Consider the following 21902-nt stretch of genomic DNA (forward strand, 5'->3'; position numbering starts at 1 on the left):
CTACTTCTCCTACTACTACTACTTCTACTACTATTATTATTATTATTATTATTATTATTATTATTATTATTATTATTATTATTATTATGTTATTGTTGTTGTTGTCATTATTATTATTATTATTATTATTATTATTATTATTATTATTATTATTATTATTATTATTATTATTTTGTTGTTGTTGTTGTCTTTGTTATTATTATTATTATTATTATTATTATTATTATTATTATTATTATTAGAGTTATCATTATTGATATTATGTGGTAGTAAATATTTGTCATAATTGTAGTTACTAACGGTTTCGCCACTGTCTCCATTCTCGGCACTCCCTTGGGTGCACAGATATCCTGGGCAACGGGAGGCGAGGAGGGGTACCCCTTAATATGGATGCGAGACAACTGCCAGTGCCCTGCTTGCTTTCATCCCACCGCCAAAAACCGCCTGCTGTCCATGGGGGCTCTGGCCATCGACGTCAGGCCCACCGCCGTACAGGTGTTCCTTGTCACTGTGCCGTGCTTTCGTTCTGACACACTTTTTTACAAGAAAATATGGGGACTAGTTTTGAGAGCCTCATCCAGTACAAATTTTCATATCCAATAAACTTCTTCGATAGTTAACCATATGGAGCTCAAAATCGTCATTAAGGCTGCACATTTCTAGAAACTAGTCAGTTAAATAATATAAGATAATGATGAATGAGTTATCTATGCCTTGTTCAAAGTCAGCAACAAAACGAAGGGGGATATTATGAGATACTTAAGAGATTTGGATTTTCTTTTGGGGAAAAAAGATCGGAAAATTTCTTGAAAGCTTCTTAAAAACAACCTACCTTAAAATGGCATCCCTGGATTCTCTTTATAAGACGGAATCAGAAAAAAAAACTTTGTCGGTGGACTCAACAGTCTGAGATGAGGTTAGTTTCCCGGTAGATTTGCGTCTAAGACGAATTGCTTATTGCTATCATTATTATTATCATTATCATTATTATCTGGTGGTACACGTATGGCCTTTCTATGGTCGCATGCGATATGAACAGACAGACATTTACTATGAAAACAAACTTGGGTTCATACTTCACAGTTCGTCAATGAACATCTAACACTCCGATACTCATACATTCCTCTGTGAGTTAACACCATGGGGTAATAAAAAATACAATATACTCTGACAATATGTATTCTTCATATTAGGTTTTACAAGTTTTTAAATTTATTATTGTACCAGAGCAATGCTCAACCTCTAAATCGTGATCGAAATTGAATTCAAACAGTGAGAGACATGCATGATTTATTCGTTTTTCATTATCTATTGTGCTAGTAGTGTTTTTTGTCAAAGTAGATAAAATTATTACAACTTTCTCTATGTCACAAGCATATTGATCTTTTCCAACAAAACCACGAATACCCATTCCACTAAAAGACTGATGTGCGGTTCACCTAGCTTTTTCCTCCCCTCGGTGAAGGTAAATACTGTACTGTTTATGAATAGACGTCATGGTCAGCCCTGTACACCTAAGTGAGATATTTACATCCTCTACATGCCCAAAAAACGAAAAGACTGAAGTTACTCTGAGACAACTTAGAGCATTGCTTACACCACTGGATATACCTTTAATTCAAAGGACTCCTGATTTATATTCGCCATACGTACGTTATCTTTCATAATAGAATGTATATAAAAAAAATTACAAATTATATCCTCAGTAAAATTTATCACTGGGTTCACACTTCTCCTTTTAATCGTATCTTTGGCATAACTTGTATATTAATATTATCAACCCAATTATTTTTTAATCGAAACGCCTGGCCTATGTATCTCTTGTCCCACTGAAAACTTTAACCATTAGGGATATGTTCCTAAATTATGCCATAAATTGTCAATTTATACTAGGCTTTACAAGCTTATGTTTTGATGATCTTTACGTTTAGGTGAGTAATGACGGACAGGAGGTGGAGGTGCGCTGGTCAGACGATCACGTAAGCTGCTTCACGGGAGCGTGGCTGCATGATCGAACCCTCGGCACATTCCAGAGGGAAAAGCAGTCAGAGAATTTCAGGTGACCATCGACTTCTGTCGTCTTTGTAATGCAATTTGTTTTGCTAAACTTCCCGTTTGATTAAAACACTATATTCACACGTCGACAACCAATTGTTTTGACATAATACTGGGTGAATTTTCAATCAAGGAAAATCAACTATTATTTCTAACTTAATTATTATTATTTTTCTTCGAAATTATAACTGTTTATCTCTATGTTTCATTTTATTTTAACGTTCACCTGTGCACTATAGATAATCTAGCCACGGCTACCATTTGGTTCTTTTCAATACCAAATCAAGCAAGATTCAGAAATTAGAAATCCGCTTAGAAATTTACTAGCGTGGTTTGGTATTTAACTTGACTTAGCTGATATTAGGCTGAAATTAAAGTAATCGGTATATTTAAGTATGAGCATATGATATTTGAGAGGAAAATATGTGGCAGTAAATCAACTTTCTTAAAATGAATATGTATTGAACTTTGTAAAGAAAAAACAAAAAGCAGAGATAAGTATCAAGGAATTTAGTTAGAAGAAAATACACATAATTGGCGATCGTGTTTCCAGACTCAAGATGAAGTTCTGGGGCAGCGAGAAGCAGGGGCAGTTGCGTCGGTTTTCCTTCCCTCTCCTCCGTAGTGACGACAAGAGCCTGTTGAACTTTCTGGAGGTGCTGGAGATGGAGGGCGTGGCAGTAATTAACGACATGCCATGCGAAACAGACCTCTTCAAGATGTTTACAAAAGAGAAAATTGGATACACGAGGCCAACCCAGTACGGGTGAGTTTCACCCATCATTTTTCGGTTATGTTTTGAAGACTGTCTTCACATCCTCATGAACAAAGCAAACCATTTGATAAAATACATTACAAACACACACACACACACACACACACACACACACACACACACACTGACGTTCGACCCCCGCTCAGGCCCAGATATTTCCGCTGACAAGAAGCGGTTACGGTCCTCCTTTCAGCATTTTTTTTTTTGCAGCAGAGGAAGCAGCTCAAGCGCAAAAAAACAAAAAGAGAAAAAAAGCCCGCTTATCACAAAACGCTTGAAACAGTTGGAGTCATTGGCAGGAAGAAATACAGACGAAGGAAGATTGTTCCAGAGTTTACCAGTGAAAGAGATGAAAGAATGAAGATGCTGGTTAACTCCTGCAGTATAGGGATGAGGTAGAGTAGAAAGTCCAGTGCAGCGGGGTCGCGGGAGGGAGGGAGGCATGCAATTAGCAAGCTCGGAAGAGCAGTCTTTATGAACATATCGATAGCAGATAGAAAGAGAAGCAATATGGCGGGGGAATTTAGGATATAAAAGACTGTTAGTAAGAGGAGGGGAGGTGATGAGACGGAGGACCATAGACTCCACTCTGGAGAACTGTGTGTTAATTCCCCCCACACATGAGATGCATGCTCCATGCGATGGCGGAAAAGGCCATTGTATTTGTTTAGCATCAAGGAGAGAAAAAAAAAAAAAAAAACTGGCGGAGACGTTACAGAACGCCTAACCCCAAGGAAGCTGATTTAGTGAGAGAGGAGATATGAGGTTTCCAGTTGAGATTTTGAGTTAAGGATAGACCGATGATGTTTATTGTAGAAGGTGACAGCTGAGCGTTTTCGAAGAAAGGATTTGTGTGTGGAAGATTGAGTCGAGGTGACAGGTAGAGCAATTAAGTTTTTTAAGGCGTTGAAGGACACCAATTTTTTTTTGCCCCAATGGAAAATTATAGTAAGGCCTGAGGTTAAGCGTTTTACGGGCTCCAGACTAGAATAATCTAGTCCCTGTTGGGAGGGTCTTCTGTCTAAAGATGTTGAGTAATGCAGTGTAGAGTCATCGGCTTAAAGAGTGGATATGACAGTTTATTTTTAAGCCCCTTCACCAGTTGACTCACTCAATGATGCTCTGACTGACATCTTTCAGAGGAGAGTACCTCATAAAATTCTTAAAACAAGACTTAGGGACAAAGCCTGGTTTAATGATTAATGCAGAAGAGCCCTTCGGGACAAGCAATCTGCTTATAATATGTGGTCTAGGTATAGGACTCGATTTTGCTGGAATAACTGTGTCCGAGGACATGTTAATGCTCAGAGATTGTATGAAAGTACTGAGGCTGATTATAATACGCATCGTAAAGATGTACTTACTGGCACAACTCAGCCTCATTCCTGGTGGTCTGCTTTGAAATCCTCTTTTTGGGGTTGACTCCTCAATTCCGCTTTTATGTAAATGTGATGGCTCAGTCACTTATGATTCTTCTACTAAAGCCAGTCTTCTTGCTTCTGTTTTTGATGCTAAGCAGAGTGATATTGTGGTTAACTTACCAGATTTCTGTTTTCCATCTCCTTGACTTAATTCTTTTGCATTTAGGTCCTCTGAAGTCAAGGGACTCCTTGATGAATTAGATCCTTATGGTGGTTCTGATCCATGTGGGTTCTTCCCTCTTTTCTTCAAAAACACTAGTCATTTATTAGCCCCTAAACTTACTGTCTTTTTAAGAAAACTTATTCGCCAGGGCTGCTTCCCAGTTTGCTGGCGTACAACCAATATCATTCCAATTCCTAAGGGCATAATTCCCTCAGCGTTTGCTGGCCAAACGTCTTATGATATTTTTTGAGGGTAATAAGATACTTCCTATATGTTAGTTTGGTTTTCGTAAGGGTTTTGGCACATGTGACGCTCCTATGACTATTACTCATGATATTCAGTGTTATTTAGATGATGGACAAGAGTCTAGAGTGATTTCCTTGGACTTCAGTTCTGCCTTTGATACTGTTAATCATAAAGCACTTCTATTTAAATTACAATCCGTGGGTGTAGGCAGTTCGTTTTTAAGCATTTTAACTGACTTTTTGACTGATCGTAGTCAAAGAGTTGCAATTGATTGTGCTTTGAGCTCGTTTAGCCCTGTTAGGTCAGGCGTTCCCCAAAGCAGTGTATTGGTTCCCCTGCTTTTTATCTTTTTTATTAGTGATATGTGGAATGGTATTTCATAAAAAAATAACTGCTTATGCCGATGATACTAGCCTCTATGTACCTCTATCTTCCCCCCAACATAGAATAATTGTTGCCGAGGCTCTCCAAGAGGACAATAATAAAATCATGTCCTGGTTCAATCAATGGGGGATGAAATTAAACCCGTCTAAAACCCAGAGTCTAATTATTGGTAGATCTAGGACCCGCCAGCCTGCTCATCCTCCTATTATTATTAATGTTACACCTATTAGAGATTGCACTTCCTTAAAATTGCTTTGTGTTACTTTTGACTCTAAATTAACTTCTGAGAAACACTTACGGCAGTTGGTGGCATCAATTTCCCCCCAAAACAGGGTTGCTTCGTAAATGCAAAAAGATATATCAGGATGATTCAATTATTTTACGGAGTTTTCACTCATTCATCCTCCCTTCCTTTGAATATTGCTCCCCTGTATGGCTTTCAGCTGCCAAATCCTATCTTTATCTTTTGGAGGGGGATTTCAACACTATTAGATTCCTACTACCCAATCTTAATATTACTTTAGAGCATCGACGGTTGGCAGAAAGTTTGACATATCTATATAAAACTATTAGTACTAGTGTCTGTGAAGGAAACGAAACTGCAGGGGCCCAAGGCTGTTCCGGGCTAAAGCCGTGTCCACACTATCGAGCATGCTCGACGGGCAAACAGTAATACCAGATCACAATAGGTAGTGAGAATGAGGGTTGATGACGTCAGAAGCGGGAAAACCACAGGCAGGGATCTGGCAACAAACAGTGCTACCAGATGTAGTTTTACCCAGAAGCTGATCCTGCTCATTGGACTGCCTCTGTAAGACAATCCTGAGTGGAGAGTAGGCCAATTGAATACCCACAGAGTTCGTGACTGGAACAAGTCGATAGTTCCTGCAGGAGGGTGACACACAAGGCGATTACTACTCCTCTGTGTCCTCTCGGCACCACAAACACACTGCACTCACTGTATGTCATCATGATTGAACTTAATGTCACAAAAAAGTTCCTTTCGATGTTGGGTTTCTGCTAAAAAGGAGGGGAAGGGGTAGGTCAGCTGATTGGCCCCGGGACTGCTCTTCGGAGCGCCGTGACCCATGTCTGATCTTGTTTGGTTTGTGTGCGTGTGTGTGTGTGTGTGTGTGTGTGTGTGTGTGTGTTTAGATGTTTTGTCACACAAGTAAGTGCTTTTTTTCCTTACCTTTCTTCAGAATAACGTTTAGTGTCCGCTCCAAGAAGACCGCGAGTAATGTAGCCTACACGAGCAGTGCTCTGGACATGCACAACGACATGGTCTACCTAGAGGAGAAGCCGGGGGTGGGTATGCTGCTTTAATCGTTGATATAAGAGTATCACCTTCATGAATATATTTTCTTATTTGAAAACACTTCCCTTTCTTCATTATCTCAGTCACTGCAATCCAACAGATTCAGATAATGCACTGCATCTCACAAACAAAAGGACGAGGCGGTGATCATCTACTTGTAGATTCCTTCCACGCGGCCAACCAGATGCGAGAGAAGCACCCGGAGTTGTTTCGTGTCTTAACCAACACAGTCGTCACTTTTACAGATGTGGGATTCGATTTCGTTGGCCATTTCCACGCAACAGCCCGACGTACAATAATCCAGTTAGTAAAGCATGCTCTGTTACTCGCTTTCCATTATATATAGAAATTCAAAATTAAGTATTCATTTATATGAAAGATTGAGAAGCAGTTCAAAAACAGTAACAAAGCTGTCCATCTACTAACAATCACACTTCAATTTTCATGCTATCTGTTTTTCTGAAATTAATTTTAGTCCAAACCTGGATGCTGCATATATCTATGCAACAATATCTCCCGTCCAAATATTCTATATTCTTCAGTTTTCCAAAATCTAGCTAATACTCTTTGTCTTTCTACTACGAAAAACTTATGCAACGTTTATTTATCAGCTACGTATATCTACGAACTACATTTTTTTTTTTGTATATTTGAACTTCAAAGTGGTGCTTATCTTAACTTGCTGTCCCTTCTTAGGAGATTTCAATGTGCATCACTACATTTAGTTTTCATTCTTATTTACTGACCAGCCTGCTTCTTTACACTCCTTAAATGGTCTAGAGCAGTGGTTGAGCACCCTCCACGTATCCTTGACGATATTGGAGACACAACACTTGAAATCACTTTCTAACTTATACACCTTTAGCATATTTTGTCAACTATACCCTCGTTTAGGCTAACTGATCAAAATCAATCAAAAAGGGCATGTACCGGAGAGCGTGTATCCTCACCCACCCTACGGTACCAAAGAGGCTTCTGTAATAGACATGAATCAGAACGTTCCTAATTCACTCGATCTAATCACACACGTGATAATCGGAGTGATGGGTGATTTAGGAAGGAGATGGAGATGAGATAATAGTCGCTGCCATTCAAATTATATAACCCCAACTAGGAATCCACCTAAGCATCAAAAGAACGTAATGAAAGTTCTATGATCATGCGTCAGGTTGCATTGTGTTGTGTATGGAAAGAGCGCTGTTAAGTATGCAACCTCGATTACAGAACTAACTATGGTTCTTGGGTTGATAGATAAATCTTTCCCCAATGTGTGGCAACCATTAAATTCTCTTAAAATCAGAGAGAGCGAGGGAAGCTGGTGCATCGGTGACAGAAGGTCTTGCTTATTATTAGGCCTGCTGGGTGGGAGATACAAGGTGTATATAGTAAATACACGGGTTTTGTATATTTGAACCGCAACAACTTGTAATGTGATCTTTTTTTTTTTTTAAGAGCAAGGGAGGCAGTTCTAGGTGGAAATAAAAAGCACGCTTAACGCAGTTCCAGCAAATAAAAAAATAACAAGAGACCAAAATAGAGGTTAACTTCGGGTGAAGAAGTGTCTTGATACTCTCCACTTGAAAGAGTTAAAGTCGTAGGCAGGAGAAAACACAGTTGAAAGAAGGCTGTTTCAGAATTTACAAGCGAAACGGATAGATAATGAAGATGCTTGTTAATTCTTGCATATGGGACTGGAATAGATTAGAGATGAGCAAGAGTGGAAAATCATATGCAACGGAGCCGCGGGAAAGGGGGACGCATGCAGTTTGCAAGTTCTGAACAGAAGTCAGAATTAAATTATCGATAGAAAATAGAGATGCAACACTCGACATAAATTAGTAGGTGAGCAGACACACCAACCTCTGATTAGGACTGGTTTGGAGGGGGGGTTTCACCCTCTTCCCCACACAAAAAAGCGTTTAAAAAAAAAATAATAAAATCAGTGTAGCGGCATAAGCCTCGATCACGATGCAGTCTTGTTGAAGGTCCCGACCGTGCGGCAGGCTTCGCGATGCATCCGCATCGGGCGAGCCTGCCATCAGTGGCAAGTATTGGGAAAAGTATCTGGGATCCCTGCATCTCGAAGGAGGAAGGTCCCCATATCCCCTCTTTTGTTTTTTGGGGTGGCCGAGGAGGTGCAGAAGCGGCGCCTGCCAAGAACCAAGCCCGGAGTTAACCTTCAAAGGGCAATTTCAGGTAGGACTAAAGCTCTTCTTAAGAGAGAAATGGAGAGGTATGTCAGGGGTCTTGCTGAGAAACTCGAGGGCCATTTCGATGCGAATGAGCTCCGACCTTGCTTACCGAGTACTGTAGAAACTCTGCTTCGAATCTCCCTCTCTAGTGTGCGCTATTCGAACAGCTGATGAGTACTTCGTGTCGGATATGGATGGGCAGAGGGATCATTTGTCTGAGTACTTTGAGCAGTTGTACACGGCCGACCCTTCAAATGCTTAAACTCCAGTTGCTGGGTTGCAGGTGGTGAGTGCTAATCCATCCATCAACAAACGTCCGCCCTTGCTTGGCGAGGTCAAAGAAGCTGTGATAAAGCTGAGAGGTGGAAAGACACATGGTATCTGTAACATCAGGACGGATATGCTCAAAAGCTGGAGGTGAGGTCATTATCAGCGGGTTGCATGTAGTCTTGAGGCCTCCCGGCGTATGCCTCTATTAATTGATTGAGTGATAAAAAATAGAGGGTGTAGGGAGAAAGAGACAAATTAGATAGCGGCAAAACTACGTTAAATATAATCCTGAAGCACCGAGGCAAAGGTCGTGCCAGGACTAGAATACATGAGAAGTGCAGAAGTCACTCTCATAAACCAGTTCAATATATTTCACTTCCCCATCCTCCTTCCACCCACCGCCGGACCCAACCTTGGGAGGCAGAATGTTGGAGCTGAATATCACCCAACAGCCCCAGGTGTATTGGGGGAGCATTCGAGGCCACTTCCACCGTCCATTGTTACGTAAGTGGGACCATTGAGGTTGCCCACAGTGACAGTTCCTTCCTAGGTAAAGCATAGCCAGCTGATTGATCCGGCGAGACCACACTGGATCACCATTCCTACCCCAACCCTCTAGTATAGGAGCGTGTGACTCACCAAGGGGAACCAGACCCTGCTCAGCGGTGGCCTCAACTCCCAAATGAGAGGGCACGAGGAACATAAGGGACGCCAAAAATGGCAAACACATAGGGAGGCAGTAGCCCTTCCTTCCCTTGGAGGTAAACCGATTGGCTCATACGGCTTCACTGGCAGGTCTCTTCCACAGATGATAATGACGAATCTCTTGTTCTACGAAGCAAATCTGTAGGTTTGTTTACCAGGCTGGCCAGTGAAACAGGTTGAAAACTAAAGCTAGTAATGATATTGAAACCTCCTAAGTCAGATATTTCATTAAAGGGAGAGTCAGTCAAGATGTCCTCCACCTTAGAACTCTAATAGATAAATAAATTCCCACATTTGGTAGAATTAGACAAGAGATAAACAGCACAAATCCATGTTGCAAAACAAATATCAGTTATATCCCAATAAGGTAATGGAAAATCTGAAAAATCTAGACAGGAACTGTCTGTCATATGACTCTGCAGTGATATTTATTCTACCGATTATTTTCCATAGAGCATATCGCTGATGAAGTATATTGGCTTAATCACTCATCTTGCAATAAAAACTAAGCTTGACTAAGTAATGTAAAGAAAACACTTAACTCATGGCAATGGACAACCTGCTACGTGAGCTGTCTGGCTGACGTCTCGTATTTGTTTGAGTGTGTGTGTGTGTGTGTGTGTGTGTGTGTGTGTGTGTGTGAGGACAGTAAGAATCTAATACCATAGTTATTATAGATATCTTCAACGTATAAGAGGATCTGTTGCCTATCCTAATACGTGGATGCGTGGGTGTTCCCATTACAGGTGTGACGACAATGGTAATGTCATAGGTACGAACATAAGCAACCACTCCCGAGACTCACACTTCGCCGTGACCCCAGAGGAGACAGTGACTTGGTACAAGGCCTATCTTATCTTCTGGGACTTGCTGAATGATCCCAAGAATTACATCACGAACAAACTGCAAGACGGTGAGATATTTGGCTATTGAAGATTTAATCTATGATGATATGACAGGTTGCATAACGAGGCGGAGTTAGTGAGGTACAGAATATAATTAAACAGGGTTGTTTGATTTAAATCAAGTTGAGTAAAATCATTGATTTAAATCAAGATTTAAATCAAATTATTTTTTAAATCATTGATTTAAATCAGTATTTAAATCAAATTATTTTTTTTAATCATTGATTTAAATTCAGATTTACATTATTTGATTTTTTTAATGTCATTGATTTAAATCTTGATTTTATTGCAGGGCAACAACATAGAATGGAAAAATAAACAAAGAAAACACTCTCTAATTTTTATAATATATTTTCCCCGTCAATTTTTTTCTGAGCTGCAATATATATATCTTCAATCAGCCACACATTGTCCGACTAGTGCCCTGGGGCAGAACAAGACATTTTCCTGAGCTGGTTGGTTTATTATATATATCTTCCATCAGCCACACATGGTCCGTCCAGTGTCCTGGAGCAGAACAAGACATAGGCCGCCTTTCTAACCTTATTTTACTGAGGCAGAGTGATGGTTTCAAAAGTATTTTACATCATGAACCACATGTTCTTTTATGTTGCCAATTTCCAAATCATGAGCTAATACATTTAGAATGTGTGCAGTGCAATCATGGGTTAGCAACTTAGGTTCATTTGTTGTAATTGTTTTCTCATCATTTTGACATTGGCTGCACTAGATGCTTAAACTTGTCCTCATACAGCAAGTTGCTCACCCCTTGGATATTTATTTTATGCCTCCATGGTCTAGTGGTCAGCATGCCCAGCTACGAATCCACGGTCCCGGGTTCAAATCCCGACCTGGGCAGTCAGCGTGCCGCTCATCCAGCTGTTCATTCTCCCTTTCGGGCTTACCGATAAATGGGTATCTGGGAACACCTGGGGAAAGTAAACTGTAGTAACCAGGATGTCACGCTGACCCTATCCCGGTAATGGGTTCTCCCACCACAGTCTCAAGGGCCAATGCACTTCGGCCACGCTCAGCAATAGCGTATGTCCCTATCTTTACACTTTTTGTTGGTCCTAGTCAATTAGTGGCGCAGGCAACTGTTTTATAGTGCCACCATCTTGCTTGACTAAGCCTTCCCCCTTCGAGCTTCACTTGATCCACTTTAGAGTTTCGCTAGAGTGCGGGTTGATAGGCGATCATCAGGACACCACGTGGGTAGTCTTCGACCCCTCCAAATACTCAAATGAACTAAAGGAAAGCTATTAAAAGGGACAATAAATACCACATACAGGAAGTACCAGTAAAGGAAATATTGTATATACGAGTATATACCTCTAATTTTCAAAGAATCAGCACACATACATACATGGATCATCCACAACCGTTTCTTATACTTTCATTTGAAGTTGCTGTCTTTTTTCTTTGTGTAATTTTAGTCAGGACATGTTAAGAGGCTAGACAGAATCGTGGTGTGGTGCTGTCCAGTGACTGGCTGCAATAAAACAAGATGGCGGTTAAATAGCTCTAGTTACTGAAAATAAGTGATGTCAAACATCGAAACACTGAACAGTGTACATGAATATATTAAATGTTTCCATTGAAATTTAAGTATGATTTAAGCAAGTTTTGTCTACTTTGGCAGGTGAAATGATTGTACTAGACAACTACCGGGTGCTGCATGGACGAACTGCCTACCAGGAGAGCGAGGGCGAGCGGCACATTGTCTCCGGTTACTGGGACTGGGATACGGTCAAGTCCAGGAGAAGGGTCCTGCGGGCAGCACTTTCCAACTCATGAAGGAGTAATAGAACTTGCAAGGCACCCGAAGGGGGAGGTCTGCACAACCCGTGCTGGAGTAGGATTTGTGATTTTGCCATCGGAAATGAGTCCTGGAACGGGTGTGCTTCACAATGACCCTTAGTGAAGTAAACACCACCGTGGCTTCGGGTACAAGTGATAAATCAAAACTGAACTACGTATGTGTGTCATCCGATGCTCCTTTATATCTTACATCGTCTTAAATTTGTTAAGGAATCAATACTGAAATTTAGCTCATTAAAAGAAGATGCGATGTACCAAGCAAAATTTTATGTTTTCTTGCCTATTTACTTTTTGACTGAAACTTGAATACTATGTACGTCCCCTTTTCCGAGTTACTCCTTCATTCCATATTGACTTCATCTCAGACAGGATCTAACTCCATCACGAACGATTTTTACGAAAGAAAATTAAATATTGCACACACACACACACACACACACACACACACACACACACACACACACACACACACGGGGAGTAAGACACTTCTGGTGGTGTATATTTGGTGTTTGCTACAAGCCTGCCACGGACCCTCCCGTGTCCTCACTTTCCATTTTCAGTTTGTCTAATTAACATCAGAGAGTAGTTCAGCATGCTCTCTAAAGACAATTTATCTTACTTTCCACGCCAAATTACATACGCGCAACACACACACCATTACCTAGAAGTTTATCTAAGTTTATCATTTCATGTAATAACCAGGACTCGGAGTGCCCATCTGGGGTGACCATAAAATTTATGTCAGGCTCTACTTTCTGTGACAGACTAGAGAGGTGGAATGATAGTTCTAACTTTTCATTTACTCCTATGACATTTTGCGGTCTTCTCTGAGGCAAACTATCTCCTCTAAACCTCACCTGTTCCTAACCAAAACATAGGTTCTGAGGTTGCTGACAGCAATCTCTACTCTGTTCTTTCATATTATTTCCATCGTCAATATCAATCCAAAGTTGAATGATGCTTTTAAGTACGCAATGAGAATACTCGCTCTCGTGCCCACACCCTAGATTCTTTAGAACGTTCCAACTGACTAAGCTGACTGGGTGGCTATGAGTACATTGTCATTCTGTTACTAAATGCGTATTTACTAACTGCCAAAATTAAAAGATCTGACTATGAATTCCAAAAAGGAACTCATTTTGGCACACTCTCCCTTCGCTGAGGTCTCCATCGTTAATTTCAATGTTCACCAACATTGGATTACATCCTCTTGCACTGACTAGCCTGGTAAACAAGCCTACAACTTTGCTCTACTCAGTTATCTAGAACAGGTGACTTAGCACCCTACACGTATGCCTGACCGCCGTAGAGACCAGGGATGGGGTGAATACAAGAACTGTGTATTCGAATAGGAATACGAATACATTGAAATACTGATAATTCGAATACAAATACGAATACTTCATGAGTATTCGTGAATGCATTCATGAATACTTTACGTTGAAAATAACTTTTTCATGCAGGTAGCTCGGCAATAAGCCTAATATGGTACTAAAGTTATTCAATAGTAAAACGACGTCACGAACTTATAACTGATGCCAGTATTCTGTACATGTTTATCACACCTAGACATATTTGTTTTCCAAAATTTTCAAGTAGCCTATATATCTAAGCTGTACTGAAACAACAAAATACCTATATCAAATTATAATACATGTAATATCCAACTTTAATACATGTAATGTCCAGGGATTTCAGAGGGGGGAGGGGGGAGGAAACAAAATAGAGACTAAATCCAACAATGAGCCTGGAGTAACACACCCCCTACCACTGGCAAGAGGCAACTGACGGCCGCCGCCCGCCACTGCAGTGTTGCCACCTCAAAAAAGTAAAATTCCCACAAACTGAAATTGAATTTCCACAAAAATTTCCACAAATTGAAATTATATAAAGCTTAAGTATAGCATCAAATAGTATTTTAGATATAAATACAAGCCGAAATGACTGGCAGGATCTTTGGATCTCACATATCAGGTAGGGTCAGGTAGAACAGGTAGTCAGGTACGTGTGAAGTAACCTTTGAAAGGATGAAGATTAAGAAATGGGGATTATATGACATGACCCTTAGGTGTTAATTGAGGGGCAAGGCTACTTAGGTCATTAGAGGCAGCAAACTGATAGTTCTCGACCTGATGGGTCACTCAGGGTGCGGCTGTAATTAGCCAGGTGTCTGTCTGAGTGGCCAGGGGTGAGCCGGTCATACTGTGTGTGTGTGTGTGTGTGTGTGTGTGTGTGTGTGTGTGTTTAAAAGAGGATGGGAGTGCAGGGTGGGTATGCGGGTTCTTTATAAAATATTCTGCAGGTGTGGGGAAGGGTGTGGGGCGGGTGTGGGCACAATGCTGCGGATGCGGGGCAGGTGCAGGTCACACCTAAAAAAATCTTGCGGGTGTGGGCACATTGCTGCGGGTGCGGGACAAAATTAAGTGCCCGCGCAGACCTCTGATGTCCACATCACAAAATGTAAATTGAAAATTCTCATGTAACTGCATTTTAAAGGCAAATATAGAAATTTATGCACAGGATAACATTGGAAATTTTTATGAAAAATTATTGTTGCAGAGAAATTACGTACAGTCACGATTAAAAGTTGGGTGCAGCTCGTAAATCTTTAGCTGCTATTATAAACCATTGGTCCGACAGAAGTAGGAATAATTGCATTAGCTGCTTCAGATTCACTAGTACTAGGTTACCTGCATTTTGTCATTACTAATCTATAGTGATTCAGCTAGAAGTGAGTTGCAAGTGGTAGTAGTTAAAACTACGAGAAATAATTAGAAGCGGTATGAAGAGTATTTCGAAAAACCCTTAATGATTCAGCTGCCTACGTGGCAATTGCCGACACGGCAACCGGAGTTGATGTCAGAGGCTGAAAAACTCAGCCGCTGGATCTTTGCTTACCAGACGTCAGACAAGAAGCATCTTCTCCGCGACTAGTAGAATTCATATTATTTGAGATACACCCGTGAAAACCCAGGCTGTTCGCCACCAGTACCCAGACCAAGTCCGCGGACCCGCACCAACTTACCCACACGGAACCGACCACATCATTCTACCACAAGCCGCTTCCATGTTTACCTCTCCCGACTCTGAAATCCGACAGCTTTGATTTTTTGGTGACTACCCATTACTTTCCATACTGAATATATTTAATTACGACACTACTCTCTGATGACAAATTTGGACTCCGCAAGGGCGTTCTACTGTTGATACTGGTTTCCTCATAATCCTCTGGTCATGCTCTCTTAGCCGTTTCGATAACACTTTTGGTGTTGCCTAAAGCCGCGGTTACAATTGTCACTGCTACCCCTGGGCTGGGCGATTTTGGCTGGGCTGGGCACCCAGCCCAGCCAAAACCGCCCAGCCCAGGGTAAATTTGAGTGGACGCGCTGGATCGTTGTTCTCCCAGTGGTATGGCTGGGCGCACCGTGCAAAGTTGCCAGATTGTCTTACTCAGCCTCTTATATTTACCGACCCAAAAACTGTCTCGTGGACCCCAAGAAGAGGATTCACTTATAATTATCGTTAAAATAGTTAATTCCTGATGTTTGTAGGCAATAGTTAGGCGTCAGAAACTGGTCAATACTATGCTCTGAGTACGACAATCTGGCAACGGTGGGGCGCAGCAGAGGTAGTGAGATACTGTAGTATTCAAGCATACAACTAAAACCAAATTATCCTATATAATAGAATATATAAATATTATAATATTATATAATGAAATTATTAGTTTTCCTGTATAAATAATGATCACTAACGGCACACAAATCAATAAAACACAGCACCTTCACGCTCGCTTGACTTGGAAACCAGATGTAAACAAACACTGGCCTTCGTCAAGCCAACGCCAACGAAGTCACCATGGTATCCCTAGAAAAATCAATTTCATGGCCACAAGAGGCCATATATAGCCTCTTGGAGGGCCTCAACAATATTGGCGCAGTCCTCCTCGCTTCTCATATCCATGGTTGTCGTGCTTTGTTTACATCTGGGCTGAGCAGGCTTCTGTGTGACCACTTGCGTTGTAAACCAGACTTACGGCTGGCTTCCAGCCCAGGCAAAATCGTCCAGCCCAGGGGTAAAACAGTGACTAGTGTAACCATAGCTTTAGACATCACGGACATTTTTTACAACACCTGGCACAAATCATTGTTTTCTAAACTACCCTCTTACGGATTATATGCCTCTCATCCAGCTGTTCACCCTTTCTTTCGGGCTGGTCGATTTAATATTATGGGTACCTTGAGAAACCTGTGGTAACTTGGATGTCAAACTGGCCCTGTGTCTCAAGATAGTGGGTTCTTATCCACCACAGGCTCAACGCCAGTGGTACGGAGATGATCACTGCTGCCACGTGCAGGTATACTGTTTATTTGTTTCTTACCTCTGTTCCAGTTTCTCTTCAGGCCGATCAATTCTGTGGTAGCCGTCATTGTTCTTCCCCTGAACTGATCAAAAGTGGTGTTCCTCAGGACTTTGTTCAATCTCCCACTCTTTCCATTGTTCATTAAAATGATCGTTCCATGACAAACTTCTTTTTATGAACTCCAATGGCGATGACTGTACAGTACTCAGCATCTCTTAACAGAGGACCTTCCTAATATAAATTACAGGACTCGAGGTTATACGCTGTGAAAGGCTCTGACCTTGTTATCGTTTCTCCATGGAGCACTGAAAATGTTATGTTGTATAATGTCACAAAAACTCAATATCATCACATGTCAACTCGAAATAATCTTCTAAATACTTATCACCTCTTTTTCGATAATACTCTGCTGTCTCCTCCATTAAACATTCTTGGCTTATCCTTAACTAAAAAATCTGAACTGGAAACTTTATATCTCATCTCTTGCTAAATCAGTTTCCTCGAGATTGTGTGTTCTGAATCACCTTTACCAATTTTCTTCCCCTTCTTATATTTTCCATATACAAACTGCTTGTCCGCCTTCGTACTGAGTATGCATCTCATGTGTGTGTGTGGGCGGGCTGGGGTTTCACACACAGCCCTTTTTAACACTGTAGTCAAACAGCTGCCCCATAAATCCAACCCTTTGACTGTCGAACATCTTCGTGTACTCTAAACGCTAAGAGGGTCTTCGTGCGGTGGGTGGGAGGGACGATGTGAGAAGGCGAAATTGTTGGCGTTTGTCAAGTGTCCCGCACACCACATCTTGTCTTTGTCTTCGTATATTTCATGGATCAATCGAATGTTATACTTTGAAATAAAATAAAAATATTTCTTACTGCCAGAAAGTGTATTTTATCAAATATTTAACGGCAAACTCTGCTTAGGTAAATGTTCCTATACTTTGCGAAGAACTATTGTTTCTAATTTAATTGTAAGCCAGTCATAAAAAAACAAGTCTTTCACAAACTATACAAACATTTATCTATTAAAGAAAAGCTCGCTAACATAAATATATGTAAAGCTCCTGCCTTATCAACTTCCTTTCTCTTACTATCAGACATCTACTTCTAAATTACCGCTGCAGTGTTGCGTTTTTCTAGCTTCCATCAATATTTTCATACCGATATCTCTTCTGAACTTGCTAACTGCATTCCTTCGCTCCTCCAGCGATCGTGATGTACACTACGTTCTACTCCTATTTTTTTACAGTAAAGGAACCAGCTGAGGGGAAAAATAAAGAAAGCAATAATGAAAAAAAGCCTGCAAATCGCTGCTCCTACAAAAAGATGTAAAGAAAAGTGGCCAAAAGAGGTAAATTTCGGAAGGAGAGGTGTCCTGATACATTCCTCTTAAAAGAGCTCAAGTCGTAAGCAGGAGGAAATACAGATGAAGGAAGATTGCTCCCTACACGTATTCCCGACCGTCTTGGCGACAGACCCAACATTCCAGAACATTTCCTTACCTCAAACCCTTCTGTTTTCTCTGTCAAACTGTTCTCTCCGTTGGGCTCCTCCGATCACAACCTCGATGGGACGACCTAAGGATGTACTTTTCCGACTTCCCGTGGAATGATTATTTCTTCCAGGAGAGAGACCCCTCTGTGTGTGCTCAGCGCATCACAGAGGTGATTGTCTCTGGAATGGAGGCATCCATTCCACGTACTTTCTCTACTCCTCATGCTAAAAAGTCTTGTTTTAATCACGCTTGTTCTCGTGCTGTCAAAGATAGAGGGGCAGCTCACAAAAGGTACCAGAGCCTTCGAAGTAATGCTAACCATGAACTTTACATTTCTGCCCGGAATCGTGCCAAATCTATTCTCCGACTTACCAAAAACTCTTTCATCAATAGAAAATGCCAAAACCTTGCTTTCTCTAAGTCCCCCCGTGACTTCTGGCATCTAGCTAAAAACATCTCCAACTTCACTTCTTCATCTTTCCCTCTTCTCCTCAGTCCTGACGGCAACACTGCCGTATCGTCTATCTCTAAGACTGAACTCTTCTCTCAAACATTTTCTAAAAACTCCACTCTGGACGATTCTGGGCATATTCCTCCTACTCATCCCTCCTCTGACTCTTTTATGCCTGTTATAAAGATTCTTCAAAATGATGTTTTCTATGCCCTCTCTGGCCTCAATCCTCAGAAGGCTTATGGACCTGATGGAGTGCCTCCTCTTGTCATTAAAATCTGTGCTTCCGTGCTGACACCCTGCCTGTCAACATCTACCTTTCCTTCCTGCTGAAAGTATGCCTCCATACAGCCTGTGCCTAAGAAGGGTGACTATTCCAATCCCTCAAACTACCGTCCTATAGCTTTACTTTCTTGTCTATCTACAGCTTTTGAATCAATCCTTAACCGGAAGATTCAAAAGCACCTTTCCACTTCTGACGTTCTATCTGATCACCAGTAACAAGGGGCGTTCTACTGTCGATCTCCTTGCCTTCCTAACTGACTCTTGGTCATCCTCTCTCAGACGTTTCGGTGAAACCTTTGCTATTGCGCTGGACATATCAAAAGCTTTTGATAGGGTCTGGCACAAATATTTGCTTTCCAAACTACCCTCCTATGGTTTCTATCCTTCTCTCTGTACCTTTATCTTCAGTTTCCTTTCTGACCGTTCTATTTCTGCTGTGGTAGACGGTCACTGTTCTTCCCCTAAACCTATTAACAGTGGTGTCCCACACGGTTCTGTCCTATCTCCCACTCTCTTTGTTGTTCATTGATGATCTTCTTTCCAAAACGAACTGTCCTATCCATTCTTACGCCGATGACGCCACTCTACATTACTCAACTTCTTTCAATAGAAGATCCACCCTAGAGGAACTTAACGATTCAAGATTGGAGGCAACAGAACGCATAGCCTCAGACCTTACTATTATTTCTGATTGGGGCAAGAGGAACCTGGTGTCCTTCAACGCCTCAAAAACAGTTTCTCCACCTATCCACTCGAAACACTCTTCCAAACAACTATCCCCTATTCTTTGACAACACTCAGCTATCACCTTCTTCAACACTAAACATCCTCGGTCTATCCTTAACTCAAAATCTCAACTGGAAACTTCATATATCTTCTCTTACTAAGTCAGCTTCCTCGAGGCTGGGCGTTCTGTACCGTCTCCGCCAGTTCTTCTCTTCCGCACAGTTGCTATCCATTTACAGGGGCCTTGTCCGCCCTCGTATGGAGTATGCATCTCATGTGTGGGGGGGCTCCACTCACACAGCTCTCCTTGACAGAATGGAGTCAAAGGCTCTTCGTCTCACCAGCTCTCCTCCTCATACTGATAGTCTTTTACCTTCTTAAATTCCGCCGCCATGTTGCCTCTCTTTCTATCTTCTATCGATATTTTCATGCTGACTGCTCTTCTGAACTTGCTAACTGCATGCCTCCCCCCCTCCCGCGGCCCCGTTGCACACGACTTTCTAATCATGCTCATCCCTATACTGTCGAAATCCCTTATGCAAGAGTCAACCAGCATCTTCACTCTTTCATCCCTCACGCTGGTAAACTCTGGAACAATCTTCCTTCATCTGTATTTTCTCCTGCTTACGACTTGAACTCTTTCAAGAGGAGGGTATCAGGACACCTCTACTCCCGAAATTGACCTCTCTTTTTGGCTTCTCCTTTGACCTCTATTCAGGAGCAGTAAGTAGCGGGCTTTTTTTTATATTTTTCTTTACGCCCTTGAACTGTCTCCTTTTCTGTAAAAAAAAAAAAAAAGTCTACCAGTATGAGGGATGAAAGAGTGAAGATGCTGGTTAACTGTTGCATGAGGGATTTGGACAGTATAGAGATAAGCTTGAGCAGAAAGAAAGTCGTGTGCAGCGGGGCCGCAGGAGTAGGTGAGGCATGCAGTGAGCAAGTTCAGAAAAGCATTCAGCGTGAAAATATCAGAAGGAGATAGAAAGAGAGGCAGCATGGCGGCGGAATTAAAGAGGTAGAAGACTGTCAGTAACAGGAGAGGAGTTGATGAGACGGAGAGACTTTGACTCTTCTCTGTCCAAGACTGTGAGTATGAAGCCCCCCCACACGTGAGAAGCGGACTCCATACGAGGACGGACAGTACCCTTGTATATGGATAGCAACTGTGCGAGAGAAAAGAGCTGGTGAAGACGATACAGAACGTCCAACCTCGAGGAAGCTGATTTAGTGAGAGAAGAGATGTGAAGATTCCAGTTAAGATTTTTGAGTTAAAGGATTGACCGAGAATGTTTAGTGTAGAAGAAGGTGACAGCTGAGTGTTGTCGAAAAATAAGGGATATATGTTTAGAATATTGTCGAGTTGATAGTGAAGAAATTAATTTTTTGAGGCCTTAAAGGACACCAGGTTCCTTCTGCCCAATTGGAAATGATAGCAAGGTCTGAAGTTAAGCGTTCTGCAGCCTCAGGCTTCGAGTCTTGTTGCTCTCTTAACTGACTCTTGGTCATCCTCTCTTAGCCGTTTCGGTGAAACTTTTTCAGTTGCGCTAGACATATCGAAAGCTTTTGATAGAGTCTGGCACAAGTCTTTGCTTTCTAAACAGCCCTCGTTTGGATTATATCCCACTCTCTGTTCCTTTATCTCCAGTTCCTTTTCCGGACGTTCTATCTCTGCTGTGGTAGACGGTCACTGTTCTTCCCCTAAGCCTATCAACAGTGGTCTCCACAGGGCTCTGTTCGATCACCCACTCTCTTCCTGTTATTCATCAATGATCTAATTTCTATAACATACTGTCCTATCCACTCATACGCTGACGACTCCACTCTGCATTATTCAACTTCTTTCAACAGAAGACCCTCTCAACAGGAATTACAAGACTCCAGACTGGAGGCTGCAGAACGCTTAACCTCAGACCTTGCTATCATTTCCGATTGGGGTAAAAGGAACCTTGTATCCTTCAATGCCTCAAAAACCCAATGTCTCTATTTATCAACTCGACACAATCTTCCAAACACCTATCCCCTATTCTTCGACAACACTCAGCTATCACCTTCTTCAACTCTAAATATCCTCTGTTTATCCTTAGCTCAAATCTCAACTGAAACTTCACATCTCCTCTCTTACTAAATCAGCTTCCTAGAGGTTGGGCGTTCTATATCGTCTCCGCCAGTTTTTCTCCCCCGCACAGATGCTTTCCATATATAAATGCCTTCTCCGCCCTCGTATGGAGTATGCATCTCATGTGTGTGTGTTGGGGGGGGGGGGGGGGGTCCACTCACACAGCTCTTCTGGACAGAGTGGAGTCTAAGGCTCTTCGTCTCATCAGC

The 21902-nt window shown here is 41.7% G+C and overlaps 1 protein-coding gene across 1 annotated transcript; it reads left to right on the top strand.

The window, feature by feature from the left end:
• The first annotated feature begins 347 nt into the window (after positions 1-347).
• LOC127000671 (gamma-butyrobetaine dioxygenase-like) lies at positions 348-13926 on the top strand. The gene is made up of 7 exons (XM_050864653.1): positions 348-495; positions 1932-2059; positions 2609-2821; positions 6247-6352; positions 6463-6665; positions 10276-10442; positions 12077-13926. The coding sequence occupies exons 1-7, from the start codon at positions 391-393 to the stop codon at positions 12229-12231; spliced, it is 1077 nt and encodes a 358-aa protein (XP_050720610.1). The 5' UTR covers positions 348-390; the 3' UTR covers positions 12232-13926.
• The last annotated feature ends 7976 nt before the right edge of the window (positions 13927-21902 follow it).

The sequence above is a fragment of the Eriocheir sinensis genome, chromosome 19, assembly GCF_024679095.1.
Source record: "Eriocheir sinensis breed Jianghai 21 chromosome 19, ASM2467909v1, whole genome shotgun sequence".
Classification (NCBI taxonomy): Eukaryota; Metazoa; Arthropoda; class Malacostraca; order Decapoda; family Varunidae; genus Eriocheir; species Eriocheir sinensis.